The sequence below is a fragment of the Colletotrichum graminicola genome (genome assembly GCF_000149035.1).
Source record: "Colletotrichum graminicola M1.001 genomic scaffold supercont1.62, whole genome shotgun sequence".
NCBI classification, from domain to species: Eukaryota; Fungi; Ascomycota; class Sordariomycetes; order Glomerellales; family Glomerellaceae; genus Colletotrichum; species Colletotrichum graminicola.
In genome coordinates, this window is record NW_007361066.1 from 169,801 (window position 1) to 189,973 (window position 20,173).

Consider the following 20,173-nt stretch of genomic DNA (forward strand, 5'->3'; position numbering starts at 1 on the left):
GTAGTAACCTACAACACGGAGGCCGCCTCAGTGAGAACGCTAAGCAGACTCGCCGCGGCGCCGCCGATGCCCACGGCGCCTAGCGTCTCGCCCCAGACCTTCTTCTTGTCCCGCCTCTCGCGATCCGAGCGCTCGCGGTGGTGCCGGCCGGGGTAGTGGTCGCGATCCCGGTCGCGGTCCCGGTGTCTGTCCCTGTATCCGTCACGATCACGGTCACGATCACGATCACGATCGCGGTCTCTGTGGTTCCCGTCGCGATCCCTGCTATCGTAGTCCCTGTGCTCTCGGCGGGAGGGACGCCTCTTCCTCTCACGGTCGTCACGATGAGACCGTGGCGAGGATGAGGCGTGCGGGTCGAGCTCGTGCGGCTCCGGATCGAAGCGTACGTGGTTCTCGTTCTTATTCTTGAGAATCGGCTTCGGCTGAACGGTTGCGGCGGGAGAAGTGCCCTTTTCCCGGTCAGAGGGGGGCGGCACGATGTAATACGTCTTGTTGCCTTTCTTATTTTCGTCCGGATAGCTTGCGTCCGAGGAGTTGTCGGACGAATCCCAGAGGGGCTCGTCCGAGGAGGTCTGGGAGTCGCCGCGGCGGCGTGGAGGGGAGGAGCGGCTCGTCGGTGCAGCCCCTCCAGGGCCACCGTTGCGACTTCGTGACGAACGTGCGGCACGGGCCTCGGCAGACAGGCGGGCGTACTTTGTGATCTCCTCGCGGGTGAGGACGCCGAGTACAGCGACGTAGTCGGGGCGGGCCTCGTAGCGGACCCCAGCGCGCTCGAGGATCTCAGGGGAGACGAGGGCACGGCGAATACGGGTCCACTTCGCATCCATGGGAATATCCAGGCCATAGCGATCCGGTGCGATACGGGTCTGAGATGACCGTGGGGAGGCGCCGTAGGCTGAGGGAGGCAGGCCGCCGTTGCCGACATGTGATGGGATGGGAGGCACGAAGCGTGGCGAGACGCCGAGGTTGTTGGGGGTGGACGATAAGTCCGCGGCAGCGCGGGCGGCTGCTACGTCTGGTGGGAGATACCGCGAGGCAGGCGAGGTGGAGGACGGGGAGGTGCTATAGTGTTGGGCGGCAGTGAGGCGGAGGTTATCCATACCACTGTTGAGCGTGTCCATAGCCATGAGGTCGCGGGTCGAGATGAGGGCAAGCGAGTCGTTGTGCTCGTCCTCAATCCCGTTTTCCCTCTCGTACATGGATAAGGTGCTGAACTCGTTTGGCACGGCGGGCGCGGGTCGCGGGTCTGCCGCCATGCGGCGGTCACCTCGCACTGCTGGGGCGTACCGGTCGCTGTAAGTGCCATAGGTCTCTCCTGGGCCGCCAACGTCTCGGTCTTGGAAGGAGGACGGCGTCCCGGCCATGGCCGAATGAGAGTGAACGCGCTCCTGTGCGAGGAGGCCGCGGACGGAGGGTGGTGCTGTGGCATCATTGCCGGTTGATTCTTCCAGCTCGCGGATGTAAGCACGCAAAACCTCCTGTATGGGTGCGTTAGTTGAGGATCTTCCTGATTGGGCATGTGCTCATGGGAAGCGTACCTTGTTCTTCCGCAAAACATCCTTGGAGAAGCCCTCCTTTTCCAACTCGGTGCGAAACTGCTGCCATAGATCCTCGTCGTCCTCGCCGATGCCACTGTCTCTTCTTGCGAACAGCCTCGCAGCGATGGCGTCCACCTTGTCCTTGATGTTGTCAAGGTTCCCGCCCTGCTCATCCACGATACGCTGCGCCTTGCTGGGGTTGTGTAGCTGGACAGTATCGAGGAACATGTCGATATTTGTCTTCTGGTCGGCGAGCTTGGAGCGGATCATGGCGACCATATCGCGCTCGCGCTCCTCGAGACGAGGGGCCTCGCCATACTTTTCCAGGATGGTCTCGAGCTGCTTGAGGGCGAAGTCGCAGTCCTCGATGAGGGGCGCTAGCTGACGGGCATAAACGGGCGAGGCGTCAGAGTTGAGGAGCGAGTCCGGGTCCTCAGCCTCGACCTTTAGGTGCTTGAGAACGGTGTGCAGGCGGCGGACGGCGGTCGCGACGTCTACGAAGTCGGGCCCGGACGTCTTGGCGCGGCGGTAGAGAGCACGCGCGAAGGCGTCGACGGCGCTGAGATTGGGGGCTGGGGTGCCGTTGCTCATCACGGCGGAGCGATGGGGTTGTTGTTGGTTGTGGTCAGTATTGCTGGGTTGTTCTGCTCGGTCGACGAGCAGATGTATGGCGTTTGGTGGATTTGTAATGTGGTTATTGTGTTGGTCGCGGTGATGTTGGTGGTGATACCGGTAGTGAGGGTGTCAGCGAGACAGAGAGGAAGAGATATAGAGAGCGATGGAAAGAGTGAGAGACGCGAGAAGATTTTTGGCTTGCAGAGGCTACGTGCTCGTAGGGCGGCGGCAGATGTAGTTGTAGTAGAAGGCCGGGTAGGGTTGGGATCGACGGCAATACGCAATAGAGAGGGCGGGTTAAGGCCAGGGAAAGGTGATGACAGTCAGGAACAGCAATAAAGATGTAGCATCAGAAGAGATGATGTTTGCGAGGGGCCAGTGGATCAGGGGTGTGAGGCAGCGAGAACTTGGGTGACGGGGGATGAGGGTTGAAAAAGGAAAGGCTGGTCCGCAGGGTGGGAGAATATGAGGAGAATATCGGCAGCGTAGAGAAGATGACGGGGCGAGGGATATTTGCAGATGTGTGAGACGTGAGGTCCGAGAATAACTTCAGGTTCGGTGAGGGTAGATTAGAGCAAACAAGTGCAGGAGATCCAAGTGTCGCTAGCCAAGGAGGTAAAGTGAAGTGAGGTATACTTGTAAAGTAGAGCAAGAGCACGATATAACTGAGAGAGGGGGGCGACACGAGTAAGTCGTAAACGAGGACCAAAGGACCTTGTCTACCGCACAAAAATACCATGTCTATCTACAAGTATCTACAAGCGCGACGAGCCAGACCGGGCAAACAGCGACAACAGCCCGAAGAAGGGTGGGTGTGGTGGCCCAGAACGGGGAGCTGAATGGCGATATTGTTGTCATGGAATGCAGAACCGGGTGGCTGACGGTGACTTCAATTGTCACTTTTTTTTCTTTTTTTATTGCAGGGAGGGGAGGGAGAGCGCAAGAGGGACAGAGAGAGAGAGAGGAAACGGAGCAGGGTGGGGGTGGTCAGGTTGTACCTTGCCCGGTGTACGGATACAGATAGGTACTCTACTTGAGTCCGTCACTTTAGACGCGGCAGCAAATCATGGGGATGTAACCCGAGGATGACTCCAACTCGGCCCCGCGCCGCTTGGAGAAATGGACAACCCTCGACTCCAGATGCCTGCCTGCCTGCCTGCCTACCTACATTGTACATTGTACTGCCCACCTACCTGGGTAGGTAAGTAGCTTGGTATCATGTACCGCGGTACCTCACGTGGAAAAGAGAAGGAAAGAGGAACAAGAGGACAGACAGAGGAACTTGCCTCGTCACTCACCAACGTCAGTAGATGCCTTGGACACCTGGATGGATTTGCGTGTATCCGTTCCAAGCAGCGGATCTGCTTGAGGTGGAAGACACATGGCAGAGGACAGAGACACCCAACCTGCTGCCATTGTAGAAACGGCGATCAAAGAGGCACGTACACCAGGCGAAGTCCACGGGCAGTGAGTGCAGTGCAGTCAGTACACTACTTGCCTTTGCATGCTGGGGGGGAGGGGCTGGTGACTGCGAAGGGGGGCGCTTGTGATGTAAACTACAAACATCGTGGTGAGGGTGGTGGTGCATGCGAGACATGGCAAAGGCTCTTGGAGATTTTTCCAGCTTCCTGCTTCCTGCTTCCTGCAGCTACTGCTAGTGACGTATTAGCTGTTGTGACGTTCCATGAAATCATACTGTCTTGGGGGAGGGGGGGGTGGGGGGGGGGGGGGGATCAGCGACTTGGATCGTCACTTGCCTCTTCCCAAATGGGCTTAGATCCGTGACCGGGCTAAGGACCCCTTCCTCCTTGTCCCCTCCCTTCGGGTTGGTCTTGCCTTTTACTCTTTGCCTCTCGTGCCGTCGGTTGTACAGGTAATCTTCTGTCCGTGTCCGCTGGAGTAGTACATTGGAAAGTGCGAGAAACACAGGGAAAGGGCGTCCCATGGCACCAGACCCGATATGGTAAAAGTACCTACTTCGTCCTTTCCGCAATGTGAGGTAATAAGTGCATTACATAAGATGGTGCGGCATCGGTTGTACAATGTAATAGTACCGAGTACTGTACTTAGTTTGGCGTTACCGCACGTCACGTCAGTGACGGAGCGCCCTCGAGCTTCAATGAAGATGATACTCGTTCACGCCCGTTTCTCCACGCCCAAGCTCCATCAGCTGCCGCAAATAGCTGCTGTGAGTGCTGTGTTTCGTCGACTTGATTGAGCGGGAAATGTTTTGAATGCAATCGATCCCTCTTCCAACCCCCAAAATAGCTTACGGCGTCTCAAGCAGATGACTTTGTTTCCCCATAGGGCTGGTTACCAATATCGACCTTCACCACGGCCTTCATCACGGTCGTCATGCTAACGCCAGGGGAGCCCGGTGGCGGGGGGAGTGCGTACGGACCATGGAGCTACCATTGTGGTCCGTGTTCAATCTCTTGCATCTTCACCATTGCTCTGGGAACGCTCCATGGCGGCTGACTAGGGCAGGGATTCCATCCCTTGACGTCTGCGCCACTCGTCTGGATCAATCGAGTGCAAGAGAGGAGCGGGCCGCCACGATTTACGCAGTTTTGACTCCCATTCTAGTGTACAAGGCTCTCAGGAAGAGAGAGTCCCATGCAAACCCTCGGCAACGAATGCCGCCTCCCCGAGAAGCAGTCGCGGTCAGCAAACATAGATACTGTAGTGTGCCAAGGCAGAAACGCACAAAGAACCTGAAAAAAAAGACGATCCCTCGCAGTGGAAGGGGGAGGGAAAGGAACGCAACGCCAGCGACAGCTACAGCGACAGCGACGCCCATCACGAACTCAGCATGGCAACCTGCAGCAAGGCAGACAAGGGTACGCGGAGGCGCTGCAGCGAGATACTACTCAGTAGGTCCTTCGGCGTCCCGGACCTCGTAATCCCCGGCTCATGCTCATGTTCGTGTCCTGCATATACCCGTGGGGAAAAGGGGGTCCAGTGGACTTGGATAGGTATCCTGTTCTCAACCTTGCCGTGCTGCGCAGAATACGGAACAGAACCTGCAGCACTCGCAGCACTTGCAGCGTTGTAACCGATTGGAATACGGGGAGGGGGGCAAAAGAAGGGCCCCTTTACCCTTCGCCTTTGGGTTCCGGCTTGAATATCAGTTCGTCTTGGCCTCTTCGGTGGAACCAAACGGCCGAGACGCGCGCTAACGCGGCCTTCTAGAAGCCCTACTAGCACGACCGGTCCGTCCGAGGGTCTGGGAGTCGTATTCCACTGAGACAGGAACGGGCAAGCACCCGTCGCCTCCGGACAGAAGAGAAACCCAGACGTTTCGAAGGTGCCACTTTCTCACGAGATCAGCTGTAGTCTTTTCCAATATGAAAACCGAAGTGGCAAAAGACTCTCGGTGCTTGAAACAGCGCAACGACGACTGCGCACAGTTACTGCTGACGGGTAGGGAGGGGTAATATCCTCGTGGTCAAAGGAGCTGAGCTGAACTGCCCTTGTCCGGCAATCCAGTCGTATCATGCAAAACTCCATGTCGAGGAAAATGCACTTTTTGCTGCATCTCTCTCTATCTACACCTCTCGGCCCCCTCTTCCATTCTCATATCCACGACTCTCGTTCTCTGGATGATCTGATTTGTCTCCTGTAGGCTGTAGCGCATGACCGGGCTTTTGCGCAACCTTCGTTCTTTCATGTTCCTCCCACTCATGCGTCGCCCCGCGAACCTTGCTTATCGTCCTACCTGCCCGTCTTACACGGGGCTCGTCAACTCGTCGTGAGCTGTCACTGCTCATCTGATTTCCCAATGCCCTTTCTCACTCCCTCTAGGTACTTGACCGCATGCAAAAGAAAAAAGAAGAGAAAAAACAAAACACGACCGGCAGTCATGCAGTAGTGTTGCAGCAGGCTGCCCGACAAGCCACAATCAAGCGCAGAACCGTATTCGTTGGATAGATTACGAAACTCGCAGCCTGTCCACAGCCATACAACGCTAACTTCCGTCGAGAGGCCATCGCCATCCGCCATCGTCAGCGCCAATCAGAGGCCCTTGTCAGAGGGAGCATCCTCGAGCTTTCCCCACACCGTCGGCAGTCGCAAAGCCCCTCTGAATGTGCAAAGCCACCGCCCTACCATCCCCGCGTGCTTTGATTGGGAGAGTAAGAAATCAATAGTCTCTCCTTCTCCGTGTCTCTTCATCTTTTTGGCTCCTCTTCTTCACTTTCTTCATAGGGTGTCGTACGATGCGTTGACTGGCTTGTGAGACCAAGTGAGGCTGTCAGATTCTCCTCGGCATCTCAACTTCACCACTCATCAGGCAGCAGCCCCCCCACCCTAGTGACCTAGACTTTGGACGGATGCTCCAGTATCTAGTGCATATCCTCGACGTCTCTCGAAACCTGAGACGGAGAGAGAGAAAGAGAGAGCTAGGGCCTCTCTGCGTGGTCATGTCCACTTGTCAGGATTGTCGCCCTCTGACCATCTCTGCCACATGCCCGTCTCCAGGGCGAGGATTGCCGCGGAGGATCAACGCTTGTTTGATTGTTCAGGAATTCCTGTTCTTTCCATGCGGCGGACGCTCCAAAGGAAAGCCAACTGTTTCGCCCGGGTCTGAGCTTCAGTACAGCACAGCTTGGTCGGGTAGATTCTTGCCAAGCTCAGGCCCCGGACAGAGATGGAGGTGATCGTTTGGGGTACCGGCCGCTTTGCTTCCCTCGGCGTACTCACATACATCCAGGGCGAACTGCGGCAGAGTTTTGGATGCCATCCGTGTCACACCGACGTCAAAGTTCAAAGGGTTCCTGATTCGTCCAGTGTTCAGGCTACGGCCTCGACATTCTCTCTCATACTGTATGTCAGCTGCGCTAGAACTTGGTCGATTGTTTCCTTTGGTCAGATCAATGCAAACTCTATTATGCTAGTTTAGCCTCGGGGTGACTCCCTCTCCCCCTTCGGCTAGCCACCCCGGCTTTTCTATTCTTTTCTTTTCTCTTCTCTTTTGGTTCTGAACGGCTTCATCGGACCGTAACCAGCGACGCATCGCGGCGGAGAGAAATGTACGCTTCGGCATCCGTTCACTTGGTATCTTTTCAGGGCTGCTGACTCGCATCTCCTGACCCCTAGGTCCTATCCAGTCTTTTTTTCTCGCTTTCCATTGCGGTTCACTGCCACCACCACCGGGCACGTTTCCACTATCCAGGTCAACTAGCCCATGCAGAGCCTTTTCCTCCTTTTTCTTTTTCGTCGCGTGTTCCGCCTTAACTCCAAAAGCCGGTTAGTCTCGCACATGCGGACAATAGTGGTGTGTGTGTGTGCCCTTGACACAACCCTCCACCCCACCGTCCTCCGGCATGCGGCTCAAATGGAAATCCTCTCCAGAGAGTATGCCTTGACCTTCTGACTCAGCAGGTGTCCCTTTTCACGGGAGCTCCTCTCAAGCACCTCACCGCCCGAGACGATCTTGAGGTTGGACACGCTTTGCTTGGACACGAGTCCCAGAGGCAGATGAGGCGAGCTCTCGACGTCAAGCGACACCGGCTTAGCGAGGGCCTGAGCACGCCCAGAGGGCGCCGTCTTAACCCCAGCCTTGACTGCTCTGCCGTATTGGACCGCCTCGCCGACGATGCCGTCCAGATAGACGGCCTCGTTCAGGCCCTCCAGGGCTGCGCTGACCTCGAGCTTTAATGCCGTGATGAAATCAGCCGCGTCCGCGCGGTCTCCAACGGATGTGCCATTTGTAAGCCACCCACTGGGCCCTACGGAATCAATGCACCGGGAGAGGAGTTCCGCGATGAGCGAGATGGCGCCGTCGGGCGGCGCTCTTGCGGCCTCGTCCTTGTCAAAGTTTGTCGAGTCCACGTATCTTGATGTCCAGGCACTGCCGATGAGCTGGATACGCAGCAAGTGAATGAGTGACAAGACCTCTGTCGGGTTGAACGTTTCGCGAAGAGCCCGTACCGTGGCGACTGATGAGTAGTTTGAGAGCTTCTCAAACGCCGTCGTTAGGGCCCGTGCGCGAAGGTTCGTGTCGTCGCCCAAATGATACTCGGCCATCTCGAGCTCCTTCTCAAGATGGTCAATCTCCATCGCCACATACTCTTCCTCCTTAGTCTCCGTCGGCGCGGGGAGCAAGAGTCTGGATTGCTGGTCGAGGCTGCGCATGATGATGCGGATGACGAGGAGGAGTTCCTTCTCGCCAAGCTTGGTCGCTGAGACATAGTTCAATAGCAGCTCCATGGCCGGGTCCATGTCGACGAGTCGCTGGACAAGCTTGTCGATGATCGATTCCTTGGATGCCGCCTCGACCAGCTCGCTCCTGAAGGCGGCAGACATATTGGCGTTGGTGAGATGACCGGCGGCGATGAGGTAGATCATAACGTTGCTCGCGGGAAGCATGCAGCGAAGGAGGCCACCTTCCTCGGCCTGGGTGTCCATCGAGAACACCCTGCTGATGGCGTACAGCACCCACCGGCGGTCCACTGCGGGATACTTGTCTGAGCGTTCCAGCCACTTCCAGTCGGGCGTCTGGACACCAGTGACCTCCGCGTCTTGGTCGATGGCGACCCCGAACCGCTGTGCCAAGAGGCCCTCGAAGGCCTTCCAGTCTTGTGCCAGGAGATATCCGTCCGCCTTCTCCACGTCCGCCAACGACTCCTTGACGTATTCGTCCGAGAGGGTTCCAGGGAGGTAGTTCTCGAACGTCGAATCCCCCGTCTTGGGCAAGCTCGCCGGCACGCGGTCCGATCTTGGCAGGCCTCGTCCTATGGAGTCGATGAGAAGGCCCTCCTTGCTGTGGGACTTGGGTCGCTCAATCTGGATGGAAACCAGGGTGCTGCCAACGACAGCAACTGCCATGTCCAACTTGGATAAGAAGGTGATCAGCGTCGGCTTCTGCTGCTCGGTGCTTTCGGGAAGCTGAATCGCCGTCGAAGCCTGGACCGAGTGGAAGGTGGGGTTCACCATGCTAGCAGAGTTCTGGGACAGGCAGAGGGCTGAGTGCTCTGACAGCTGGAGGAACGAGGTAAGCTCGGGCAGAGGCAAGCGACCCTGCAACTTGGGTACGGCACTCGTAAGGTCGTAGGTTCGGAGGACAGCGCCGGACAGCTGGAGGAGCTTTCCAGACTGGATGTGAAGCTGGTAAGTAGCCAGCTCAGCTGCAACGTCATCTTGAGAAGGCAAGGGTGTCACGTGTAGCTGGACCAACGGCTGCGAAGTGACAGTAGGCAAGACGCCGAGAATGATGAGGAATCTCGATATCGTATCTTCGCTGTCGGCGCGGACAACGATGGCGAGCACGTCCGGGTTGAAGGTCTTGGGGTCGATCTGTCGCCCAAAAGAGCCAAAAGCGTCTTGTCTGCCCTGGAACAGCCCATTCAGGACCTCTGACGCCGCAGCGTGCAGAGAAAATTCGACCTCATACTCGGAAATGGTCGAGGGAAGCAGGTCCTTGCACAGGCTGTAGGAAGCTGCGCTCCACTTCTGCTCCAAAGCTTCGCCGTCCAAACACAGAACCTGCCCATCCTTACAGAGACCGAGCACGTCGCCCCTCTCGGACTGCGGTGCGTCGCTCACAACGGTGGTGTCGACAGCGGACGATGTGAAGAGGTAGGTGATCGGGTGCTTGTGACGCACTCGCTGAGATGTGCTGGTAGAGCTTGTCTTGCCAGTCACGTCGATAGCATCTCGGCAGAGGGTGATCTTTGCGCCTGTCGAGTCTTGCGTTGAGAGGTAGGTGTAGTTGTTGCGACCGCTCGCGCCGGCTCCCTGGTATCGAATCGAATACGGCGCGCAGGTGAAGGACTCTTGAGGTGGGATCGGGTAGGATGTTCGCAGACCAGAGGAAGGGACCTAGGATTATTAACAAAATGCTGTGATGGTGCCGCTAGACCCGAGTACTAACATGATAAATGTTTGCTGCTTCCCCGTCGACACCGACAACAACCTCCAACCTCTTCCTCTTCTTAGATCCGGGCTTTTGTGCGTAGACCTCTCCAATATGGTACTGGCCCTTTGTGTGGTCGAGAGGACGCGGCAGGGAAGCCAAAACATCCGGTCGGTGGATGCGGAAAGTGGGAGCCATTTTGGATTGTCAGAAAGCTCCGGTCTATGGAAGCGATTCGTCTGGAATATCAGCAGTGCCTGGCTCTGGGTGCAACTGCAATGGCTCTGGTCAAGCTCAAGGCCCCGGCAGTGTAAGTGATGGCTTCGATCTCGAGAGAAAAAAAAGTTGGGAAGACCATGCGCCGTAGTGGGGTGCAGCCACAGAAGCAGGATAGCGTCGCACTGTAGAGGCCAGCGGGAATTTGGCGCTGACCGACAGTGCGCCTGGCTAGTATCATCGGATTAAGACACCATCCGATCACCCGATATCGATAAGACGCTGAAAATGGAACGATCGGCGATAAGTGAGCAATAACCGATGTCGCTACCTGTACAGAGGAGGTGTGTGGCTGACGCCTAAATGCGGATTAGACGTGTGGCTGGTGCACCTTGTCAGCCGGAACGGATACGTACCTAGAGTCTACACTAAAAAGTGTGGTTAATGGAAGTCGCGGTACGCGCTGCTGTTCCCAGCGACTGGGACGCGGTTTGGAACGCGACGGGGGTCGGTGATTCTTCAATACCTGGACAGCCCACCCACCACGATAACTCCTCCTTGGTTTACCTTACTCTATGTCATACCTTTGGGTTAGAAAGGGGTCTGTCCATGCCAGTGTCTTTTCATCCAGTATTGGCTCTGGAGAAATTGCAATTGCTCCTATAACCTATTACTCTATACACTTCGCAAACGTCTGTCCGGTCGCATGCTCTCTGACGTATTCTGACGGTGCGACGGCTCCAGCGTAAGTACCAATGTCCAGCACCTCACAACCACACCTGCCTATCTCTTCCTCTCGCTCTTTTTCTCGACGTGTACTGAGAGATTCTTCGAGCCACAGCATCCCCTGATCTCATGGGAACCCTTTTGGTAGCCATGGCTCCAGAAGGACTGGACGTCTCCAACAAGAAGCTCCATCCGTTATTCGTCCCAGGAAACAACACCCATGCCCCGACACCCCATCCGACCGTGAACGACCATCTTCAGGGCCCTGTCGGGTCAAACCCGAGAACTGAGGAGGCGCAATCATCACGGAAGAATGCGCGCACGTCGCAGCCCCCGTCAAGCGATGTCGAACCTTGCTCGTCCGACATTGGCGAGGATGAACACGGCCGTAAAAGACAAAAGACAGCTGGTGGCAACCCTCCGAGCTCTGGAAAGAAGAGAGGGCGGCCCAGGAAGAAGCAGCCCGGTCCAGCGGTAGCGATAGCCAACAACTTCTCCCATGTCAACGGTGTGCCATTATCGCACCTTGTCAACGAGCTTCCACAAACGCCTCTTCCTACACCGTCGCCCACCCATCCGGTTGTTCTGCCCCTGTCCCAGGCATCTAGTTCAGTATCGAATGCCAACGGATATACGCATGCAGCAGACACCTTGGCTCCGAGTACTGGAAAGACCGACCCGCCAAAGCCCACGAAGGTTCTCAAGTTCAATCCCAAGACCGGTACTATTGGATCACCGCCGAAACCGAAACCAAGCCCTGCAGATACGGTCAAAGGCGCAAAGTCTGGCAAATCGCCTGCCAAGCAATCTCGCATTGTAACCATTAAGTACGGGCACGATGCAGACTCGCGCGAGCGAATCGGTCCGAAGATCCAGCAGATCCTCGCCACTCCTCCCCGTACCAAGACAACAGCCACGACGAAAACCACCCCTCCAAAATCTCGTGCAAAGGCCCCCAAAGCGGACCAAGACAAATCAAAGACGAACACCACGCATCCCCTGTTTCTCGCAAAGTCCAAAAATGCCATCAAGTCAGGAGAGACCCCTCCCGCTGCTCCAAAGCAACCCAGGGCTACCATTTTCTCTTCGACCCCATGCTCCCCCAAGAAGCAGCGATCGACTCCGGCGGCAGGCAAGGCTCAGTTTCCTCAATTTGGCGTTCGTTCCATGGGACTCAAGGTCCCAGGTGCATGTCACCCAGCATGGCCACCCCAGGGAACTTCCCACGTTAGGGGTTTGTCCCCTGACGAAGAGCGCCTGCCAGCAAGGCATCACGTCGGTTTTTCGTCAAGAAAGTCCAAGGGACAAACAATAAACATCTTCCCGGGAGAGTCTGTCATAGATCAGCTCTCGGCGTCATTAGACACCCTCAGCATTACAAGGACAATCCAGGAAGCCACTGACGACTATATATCACCTCCGCCCTCGGAGCTTCGTCTCCCGGGGAAGCACTTTGAAAGCGGGCGCAAACTCCGGCAGAGAGTCAGGCCTGAGTTGCGTTCTCCCCTGCCACTCATCTCGGGCCAAGATAGCGATGATGAACTACTCACTGCATCTACCCGCAAACCGCATCCCGCCGTCGCCCGCCTCTACAACTCCCTCGAAACCAATCTCTCAGCTTATGACAGGTCTGAATGCGAGGAACTTTCCTGGGCCCATAAATATGCGCCGAGCTGCGCAGAAGAGGTCCTCCAGAGCGGCCAGGAAGGTGTCATGTTGAAAGAGTGGCTGCAGACCCTCAAGGTTCAGTCTGTGGATACGGGGGCACCCAATGCAGATCAGAAGCCTGGTTCCAAGCCTGCTTCTGCGACGAAGAAGAAGAGAAAGCGCAACAAGTTGGATGACTTTATTGTCTCTAGTGGTGATGAAGTCGAGTTTCTGCCCGACGTTTCCGACGATGAGGATGATTGGCTCCCAACACCGGTTCACGGCAGCGCCAAGAAGACCGTAGTTCGCAAGGACATTGGCAAGGATGCAAGCCGGCTCACCAATGCAGTAGTTCTCAGTGGCCCCCACGGCTGTGGAAAGACAGCTGCGGTGTATGCTGTTGCAAAGGAGCTTGGCTTCGAAATTTTCGAAATCAATGCAAGTAGCCGCCGCAATGGCAAAGATGTCATGGAGAAGGTTGGAGACATGACCCAGAATCACCTTGTTCAACAGCACCGCCAGAACGACGGCGGAGACAACGTCGACGACGAGACGGCAAACGACATTAAATCCGGCAAGCAAGGCACCATGGCATCGTTCTTTAAGCCCAAGATGGCAGCCAAACCCAAAGTCACAGTCCAGCCTGAAGCGATTGAACAACCAACGTTGGCAGCCAAATCCGTAAAGGGAAAGACGCAAACTCAGAAACAGTCTTTGATTCTTCTTGAAGAGGTCGACGTGCTTTACGAGGAAGACAAGCAGTTTTGGGCGACCATTGTAAGCTTAATTGCCCAATCCAAGAGGCCGTTTGTCATGACTTGCAACGACGAGAGCCTGGTGCCATTCCACAACTTTGTCTTCTACGGGATCCTCCGATTCACACCACCACCGGAGGTTTTGGCAGTTGATGCTATGCTCCTCATTGCTGCCAATGAAGGCCATGCTCTTCGCAGAGCGGCTGTAAGCGCGCTGTATGAGTCCAAGGGTTACGACCTCCGAGCATCTTTGATGGAACTCAACTACTGGTGTCAGCTTGGAGTCGGTGACCGCCGCGGCGGCTTTGACTGGTTCTACCCGAGATGGCCCAAGGGCTGCGACACAGACGAGAACGGTGATGTTGTGCGTGTGGTCAGCCAAGACACGTATTTGGAGGGTATGGGATGGGTCAGCCGTGATCCAGCAATCGTCTCAAGCCCCCACGCTGCCGAGGAAGAGTTGATGAGCCAGTGCTGGCAGAGTCTAGGGATGGATTTGGGCAACTGGCACGAGTCCCTTGACATGGTATCATGGGCAGACAATGTGGCCACATCCTCGGCCGGGGACAGAGCCGCTGCGCTGGGTGTGTTTTTCGAGTTTTCTGATCTCATGAGCGCAGCCGATCTCTGCTCCGGCGGTGACTTTGGCCTTCGATTCCAGGTGAGTTGGTCAGTAGCTATCCGATGGCAGTGATGCAACTAACTTGGCCTAGGAACCGCTTGATCCTACGCAACCAGACATACCTGTCAAAGCGCGCGACGACTTCACCCTTGGACGCCGCTTACTAGAGGCCCCGCCCCTCACGACTTACACCTGCACGGCCAGAGCCATCGCCACCAGTCTGAAGTGCGGAGCTCGACAGGTTCTTCAGACCGCGCCTGTCAAGAATAATACTTCAGTCAGTATGGCTTGCTTCCAAGAAGACAGTGCTATCCGCCGAATGAGACACTCATTTGTCAATCCTAACCGGGACGCGGTCATCAACCGCTATGACATGGCGTACGCTTTTGACCCGATCGCGGTTTCCGAGAAGGCTTCTGTTACGATATCCACCAGCCTCGAACCATCAGTATTTGATCGTACTATGCGGTTGATTACTCTCGAAGTGGCGCCGTATGTCCGCGGGATTATTGGTTACGACCATCGTCTGATGCAGGACCGCATGCAACGAAGTGGCCTACTGAGCGAAGGTGGTAGGCCAGGTAAGCGAATGCGAAACACCCGTGCTGCGTACTCGGCTCTGGAAGGTGTCGCGCGCATCAATATGCGTAAAGAAAGCTATTTTTCTGCGGAGCTGAGCACGCCGTCAGTAATGAGAACCGGCGGCGAAAGCTGGCAAGCGGCTGTGGACGAAGAAATGAGCCTAATGAATCCAGTGTTGAGTCCTGTGAGCGCGAATGATGTGAGCGCAAACGAATATGGCGAAGCGATCACAGCGCCAGTCACGGCGGCGGAGTAAATGATGATAGTAACGAAATGGCTGCATTCGGGAGAAGTTGGAAAAGCGTAGTTAGCTGGGGGGGTTTGTGAGATATATAGGATGGCATTTGAACTGGTTGGATATCTATCTGCCTTAACAAGACGGCTATGCGCATACTCGAAACACGTTGAATCGCAAATTGCTACATATCGGAAATCGACTGTGTTCGCCGACACCAAGTCCCATTCCTTTTCTAGTGGTAGACGGGTCTTCGCCGGGACCTCCGGTCGGCATACTCCGACTCGCCCTTGTAACTCTGCTCGTCGGACAGCGACGACGGCAGCTGGCTTCCCCGCCGGCTCCAGTCCGCAACGGCTTCATTATATTGTGGCCGTTGCGGCCGCTCTTCCTCAAACGACATGTTTGACTGCCTCTCATACCGGACGATCTCGTTGTTATCCAGCGCACTGATCCCACGGGATTTTGACCGGCGGTCCCCCTCGATCGTACTCCGCCGGTTGGAGAAGCGCTCACTGGGAGAAGGCAGGTATTCGTCGGAGTGGTACGAGTCCCCGTCACTGTCGCTACCATAGCCCCTCGACCGCCCGTCGCTGTGGCTTGGGGCTGGGTAGTGCTCCCTCTCGGGCAGCCTCCTCCTCCTGTCGCTGCGCACATGGTCGTTGCGGTCGAAGACATTGTGGTCGTCGTAGTCAAGATATCCGTTGTGGCGGTCGCGGATGGCGTTACGTCGGCGCGAGAGGCGGCCGGCCGACGACGCGGGAGACGGCTCCCAATGGTCCTTGTGGGAGCTGCGCGGCCAGAGCTTGTGGAGGCAGATGGTGGCGACGGCGACGGCAGCGACGAGGACTGCGGCGGTCTTGATGCTGGGCCGGCGGTGCTCGCGAGGTCCGGCAGAGGAGGAGCGGGAGCGGGTGGATGGAGAGTGGGAACGCCGCGTCCGGGCCATAGTTGTGTCTCCTCGGGTCCTCTTGGTGAGGACGCCACTGTTGGTATCGCGGCTGGAGTGAGACATGCGAGACATGGAGAGTGATGAGTTGGTTAGTGTAAATTGTCGTGAGATTTCTCGAGTGGTTGACACCGTCAGTGAGTCCGTCCGGTTTAAAAGTAAGAACAGCCAGTTGGTACCTATTCGTCCTAAGGGCTCACGCGGCGGTCCGTCGGCAAAAGACAAAGAGGGAAAGGAAGTCGGCTTCGGACGGGAGCTCAAAAAAAGGCGGGGGGGGGGGTTTTGGGGACGGAGGAGGGGCCACGTAAAAATGGAATTTGGTGAGCGGTCTTAGTGAATTTATGGAGGCCGTGAGTGAGGCTGGTCAATGCAGGGAGGGAGCTAAACTTTGAACCGGCTTGTTGGACATCCTCCCCCGGTATCAGAGCTGGAACTTTGAAGAGGAGGGTCGTCTGAGCGCGGGTCAATCCGATTTGCTGACTCTAGTGTTTGGCTCTGTTTTGGGAACACGCATATGAAGAGTGCATCCTTTGTTACAGCATAATGCTGAACGTCAGCAACAGCGGCTGTGCGAAAGAACCGCGCGACAGGACGGCATGAGGAGAGAAGTCTGGTGACGGCTGGTTTATGCCCACGCTGTCAAGCTATCAACCAGCTTTTCAACCAGACGGTCTGAGAGTCGTTGAAGGGAAGCAGAGCTAGAACCCAGGTCCAGGGGTCCTCGCAAGACGGGCGATATAACATCAAAGGGTTCCCTCGAGCCTACCAGACCGTGTGGCCTTTCCTACGCTGTGTTGCGTCAAAGTCACCATCGCCGGTCACATATCCCGAGCTTGCGGGGAAAACCAGCCCGATACCGATGGGAAGGAGACGTGATGCACTGGTGCTGTCATAATGCCACTTGGACAGCTGTGCGCGCATATGGGCAACGAAGAGCGACACAAGCTCTCCCCGGCACGGATTCTATCCCCGGAACTCCGATACGTTGGTGTATCAAAGGACACGCGCCGTTGGGAATCCCAACCCAGAGAGCCGTGCTTGGCTCTCTTTGCTTTCATTACCGGGGCATGTAATGATCCATTGCCCCCTCCCCCTCCCTAAAGTATGGTTCCGCTGCCAACAGATGGCGGGGAAGCGCATTCTAGTTTTGCCTTCCATCATGCACAAAGGAGCCGCATCGTCTTTTCGAAGGTGGCAACCCGGGGAGCTGATGCACATCTGTATTGCGGCGGCGGTTGGCGGGCGGCGGAGATTAGTTAGATTCCGAGGAGAGGGATGGTAAGATGACTGGAGGATGTTGGAGTATTGAATGTTGAGAGTGAGACGCAGCAGAGGGGACTGGAATGGTGAGAAGCGTGAGCGGTCGATGCGGACCAACTACCGTTGTGGCGTGATGATAAGCCAATGTGTTGTGTTGTGATCTCGTTAGCTGTGACGACACGTCGTCATGGCTTGAAGCGGCGCTCGCTCTCGTGAAAGAAGTCATGAGGGCTGAGAATTGCTATTGCATGTGAGCAAAGGCATGTAAATGCAGGACGTCAGCGAGCATTTGTACATGGGCTGTTATATCTATGCCTTAACTTTTGAACCACCTACGCGGGCAATCTTCATTTCTATCATGCTGTCTTATACCTACTTGCTAAGCAGCTCTTCGTAGTCGTCTCCAGAGAGTTTCAGGCCGTTAAGTTTTGCGATATCATCTGCATCTTTGGAATTGGTTGCCTGGGACCAGAAATATCAAGTCCTATAGTTGAATTTCGTAAGATGTTGTGAATGGGACAGGGAATTAATAGCTTACCGATTTAGACGCGAGAGGATAACCCAATTGGACGAGCAGAGGAGCCTCCCATTCCACGATGGTGACGTTGGAGTTTCAAAACCCTCCAATGTTTTGAAAACTTGATGGTCCACTCCAGGGGGCATGCCGAATTTGACGCGGCCTGAAGGATTTTTTCTGGATCTGCGTGGCATGCAATGGAAGCAATCAGTGCAATAATGTGTCTTATAAGATAGGTCGGAGGGTATCACGTGAAGTGAGGGAGTGAAAGAAGCGTTGAGGTAAAGAACAGACGGCAAGACAATCACAGCAACAAGCACTTGGCATGAAAGCTCTACCAGCCTTGGTTGATAGGGAAGTTTAGTTACGATATTCCATGGTACTGAGTTTCCGCCCATTGATTTAGAAGTCTTCTTTATTGTGTTGAGCTTTGAGCATGATACTTTCACTGTTTCTATGACTGTGTATGGTTAAATATTGTGTGCCTGTGAGGTCCTATGGGGGACCGCATTGTATTGATACCTTGATTACTAGGTTTGTTAACAGCTGCAACAAGACGTATATACCGTTGGTCTCAATGTGAAGTCAAGTGTGCTTGAATTATTGAACACTGACGGCATACTTGTCTTTGACACCATGATGATCTCGAAAGGATAGCTCCATGGCACTCAAAGAGCTCGGTATTTCCTATGGATCAAGCCACATCAACAACAAAGGGTGGTATCTAGAATGGAAAGAACATTGCAGGCGTTTGGGGACAATGAGAGAACACTGAGATGCTTGAGAACCAAGTCATGGAGAACTTATATCAATAGGTCGAAATGACAAGACTAGATAATCAGTCAGCTAACCAAACCAGTCGTCACCGGACAGTTTCAATCCAAAGTCGATATCAATACTGAACATTCATGATGCCATTCACAAGCACACAAGATCAAATCAGCCGAAAGGGCATCTTTCACACCATCCAGGACTATGTTGGGGGTGAGAAGTGCCTCTCAGAGTTATACGACAGCTACAGATACGTCCCAGTAGATGATATCGATGCGTCGTGTACCAAAAATGCCACTGTCGTCAAACTTGTATGCCTCAACTTCTCCCAGAAGAGAAAGCTGAAGAAATTTGCAGCAGATGAGATCTGGTTGTCTAGGGACGCCTGTTGCGTAAGTTCAACCCCTCCCCGTCTATCCCCTGCCCAGTTTTGGACATCTAGCCCAAGACCGGCCAGTGTTTCCCAGGACGCTCTCAGCTGATCCATATGATTAGCGAACCATCGTGAGATGTTTTGACTACCTCCCAGCTATCAACGCCATCGTCACCGAGCAACGCCCCCGAGACGGCGCAATCCACCCGGCACGAGACCGCTTCGAGGATTCGGCTATCCTCGACATCTCCTGGGATCTGCTCCTCGCTCTCGCCTACCTCCATGCCCGCGGCATCGCCCACGGAGATGTCCGGCCGCGGAACGTCATCCCATTCCCCTCGTACCCCCGTCGCGACCGCCACAAGCTCTTCGGCCACGGCCTCGTCCCGGACGTCATCGGCCACTGGCCCAAGGACGACGGCTACACGGCGCCCGAGTTCCTCGTCGAGAACGCCGAGATGCGCAAAAGGGGGAAGGAGGGTAGGGGGGCGGTGAAGCCGACCTTCGCGTCGGACATCTGGCAGCTCGGCATGCTTCTCTGGCACTGCCACCGCTACGGCTCCCACTGGGACTCCGAGACGCCGCCGTGGCGGAGGAACAGCTGGCAGTCCGAGGTCCTCGTCCAGCCCGACCTCGCGCCGACGTCGGGGGCTTCCATGAAGGGGATCAGGCCGCTGGCATTCAGAGCCAAGGGCTGCGAGGACCCAAGCCACACCTGGTTGCAGCAGTTGTTGAGCAACATGCTCGACGAGGACCCCCTCGCGCGATCGAGTGCGATGGGGCTACTTCGGCAGATGCAGAGCCAGAGGTACCACGCCGTCGAGAGGAAGGAGTTGGAGGAGGACGTGGAGGATATGAAAGATGCCGTGCAGACTGCGAAAAAGGAGATCTGGGAGAGAAGCCCCCTCGGGAAGGCGGTATTGGGAGTGAGGCGGGCGCGGGTGGAGTTCGTCAGGTTCATCTTCCTCATTGCTCTCCTGTTTCATTTGGTGTAGTTTTTCTCCCTTTGTTTCTCATGATTGTCGAACGGCGTTGGGGAGGGTTTCTCCAGATTTGGATTCATGGTCTGGTTTATTCATTTGACAGGGTATTGATGGATGCAGTTGATTGAGTTACAAAAAAAAGCCTTTGTAACCCCCATAGGCTTCACTTACAAGCGTTGTCTTTTGGCCTCCTGAGATTTGCATCGGATTTCTTGTTCAATAGTTTATCCAGCAACGTGAGTTGCCACAATTCAAGCTCACATACCACGCCTACATGGCCAGTGACATACCAAAACCCATGAAATATACTCAAATCTCCGCCACGAATAGGCATTGGCCAAAAGATACCCAACTGCCCCATTCGAGCCTAATAAACACAGAGAAACCGTCGTTCGTGACCTTGCTGCTTTGAAACCAACCCCCTCACGCGGCACGTTTGATGCCTGTTGATTTGCGCTTTCGTAGCCTATGCTAATGGCAGGGAGTATATGCCTGTTCTCTTCATGCTGTTCAGCCCTGCATCCTCTCT

The 20,173-nt window shown here is 55.5% G+C and overlaps 5 protein-coding genes across 5 annotated transcripts; 2 read left to right on the top strand and 3 right to left on the bottom strand.

The window, feature by feature from the left end:
- Nucleotides 1–8: 8 nt before the first annotated feature.
- GLRG_10560 (uncharacterized protein) lies at nucleotides 9–2,129 on the bottom strand (the record flags this gene model as incomplete). The annotated part of the gene is made up of 2 exons (XM_008101245.1): nucleotides 9–1,478; nucleotides 1,539–2,129. The coding sequence occupies 2 exons, from the start codon at nucleotides 2,127–2,129 to the stop codon at nucleotides 9–11; spliced, it is 2,061 nt and encodes a 686-aa protein (XP_008099436.1).
- A 5,355-nt stretch (nucleotides 2,130–7,484) lies between these two features.
- Nucleotides 7,485–10,206, bottom strand: GLRG_10561 (uncharacterized protein; the record flags this gene model as incomplete). Its single annotated transcript, XM_008101246.1, has 2 exons — nucleotides 7,485–9,974; nucleotides 10,027–10,206. The coding sequence occupies 2 exons, from the start codon at nucleotides 10,204–10,206 to the stop codon at nucleotides 7,485–7,487; spliced, it is 2,670 nt and encodes an 889-aa protein (XP_008099437.1).
- Nucleotides 10,207–11,100: 894 nt separating this feature from the next.
- On the top strand, nucleotides 11,101–14,812 carry GLRG_10562 (ATPase; the record flags this gene model as incomplete). The annotated part of the gene is made up of 2 exons (XM_008101247.1): nucleotides 11,101–14,013; nucleotides 14,066–14,812. The coding sequence occupies 2 exons, from the start codon at nucleotides 11,101–11,103 to the stop codon at nucleotides 14,810–14,812; spliced, it is 3,660 nt and encodes a 1,219-aa protein (XP_008099438.1).
- Nucleotides 14,813–15,026: 214 nt separating this feature from the next.
- Nucleotides 15,027–15,815, bottom strand: GLRG_10563 (uncharacterized protein; the record flags this gene model as incomplete). Its single annotated transcript, XM_008101248.1, has 1 exon — nucleotides 15,027–15,815. One exon carries the CDS (start codon nucleotides 15,813–15,815, stop codon nucleotides 15,027–15,029), a length of 789 nt encoding a protein of 262 aa, XP_008099439.1.
- A 2,610-nt stretch (nucleotides 15,816–18,425) lies between these two features.
- Nucleotides 18,426–19,656, top strand: GLRG_10564 (uncharacterized protein; the record flags this gene model as incomplete). Its single annotated transcript, XM_008101249.1, has 2 exons — nucleotides 18,426–18,680; nucleotides 18,784–19,656. 2 exons carry the CDS (start codon nucleotides 18,426–18,428, stop codon nucleotides 19,654–19,656), a joined length of 1,128 nt encoding a protein of 375 aa, XP_008099440.1.
- Nucleotides 19,657–20,173: the final 517 nt, after the last annotated feature.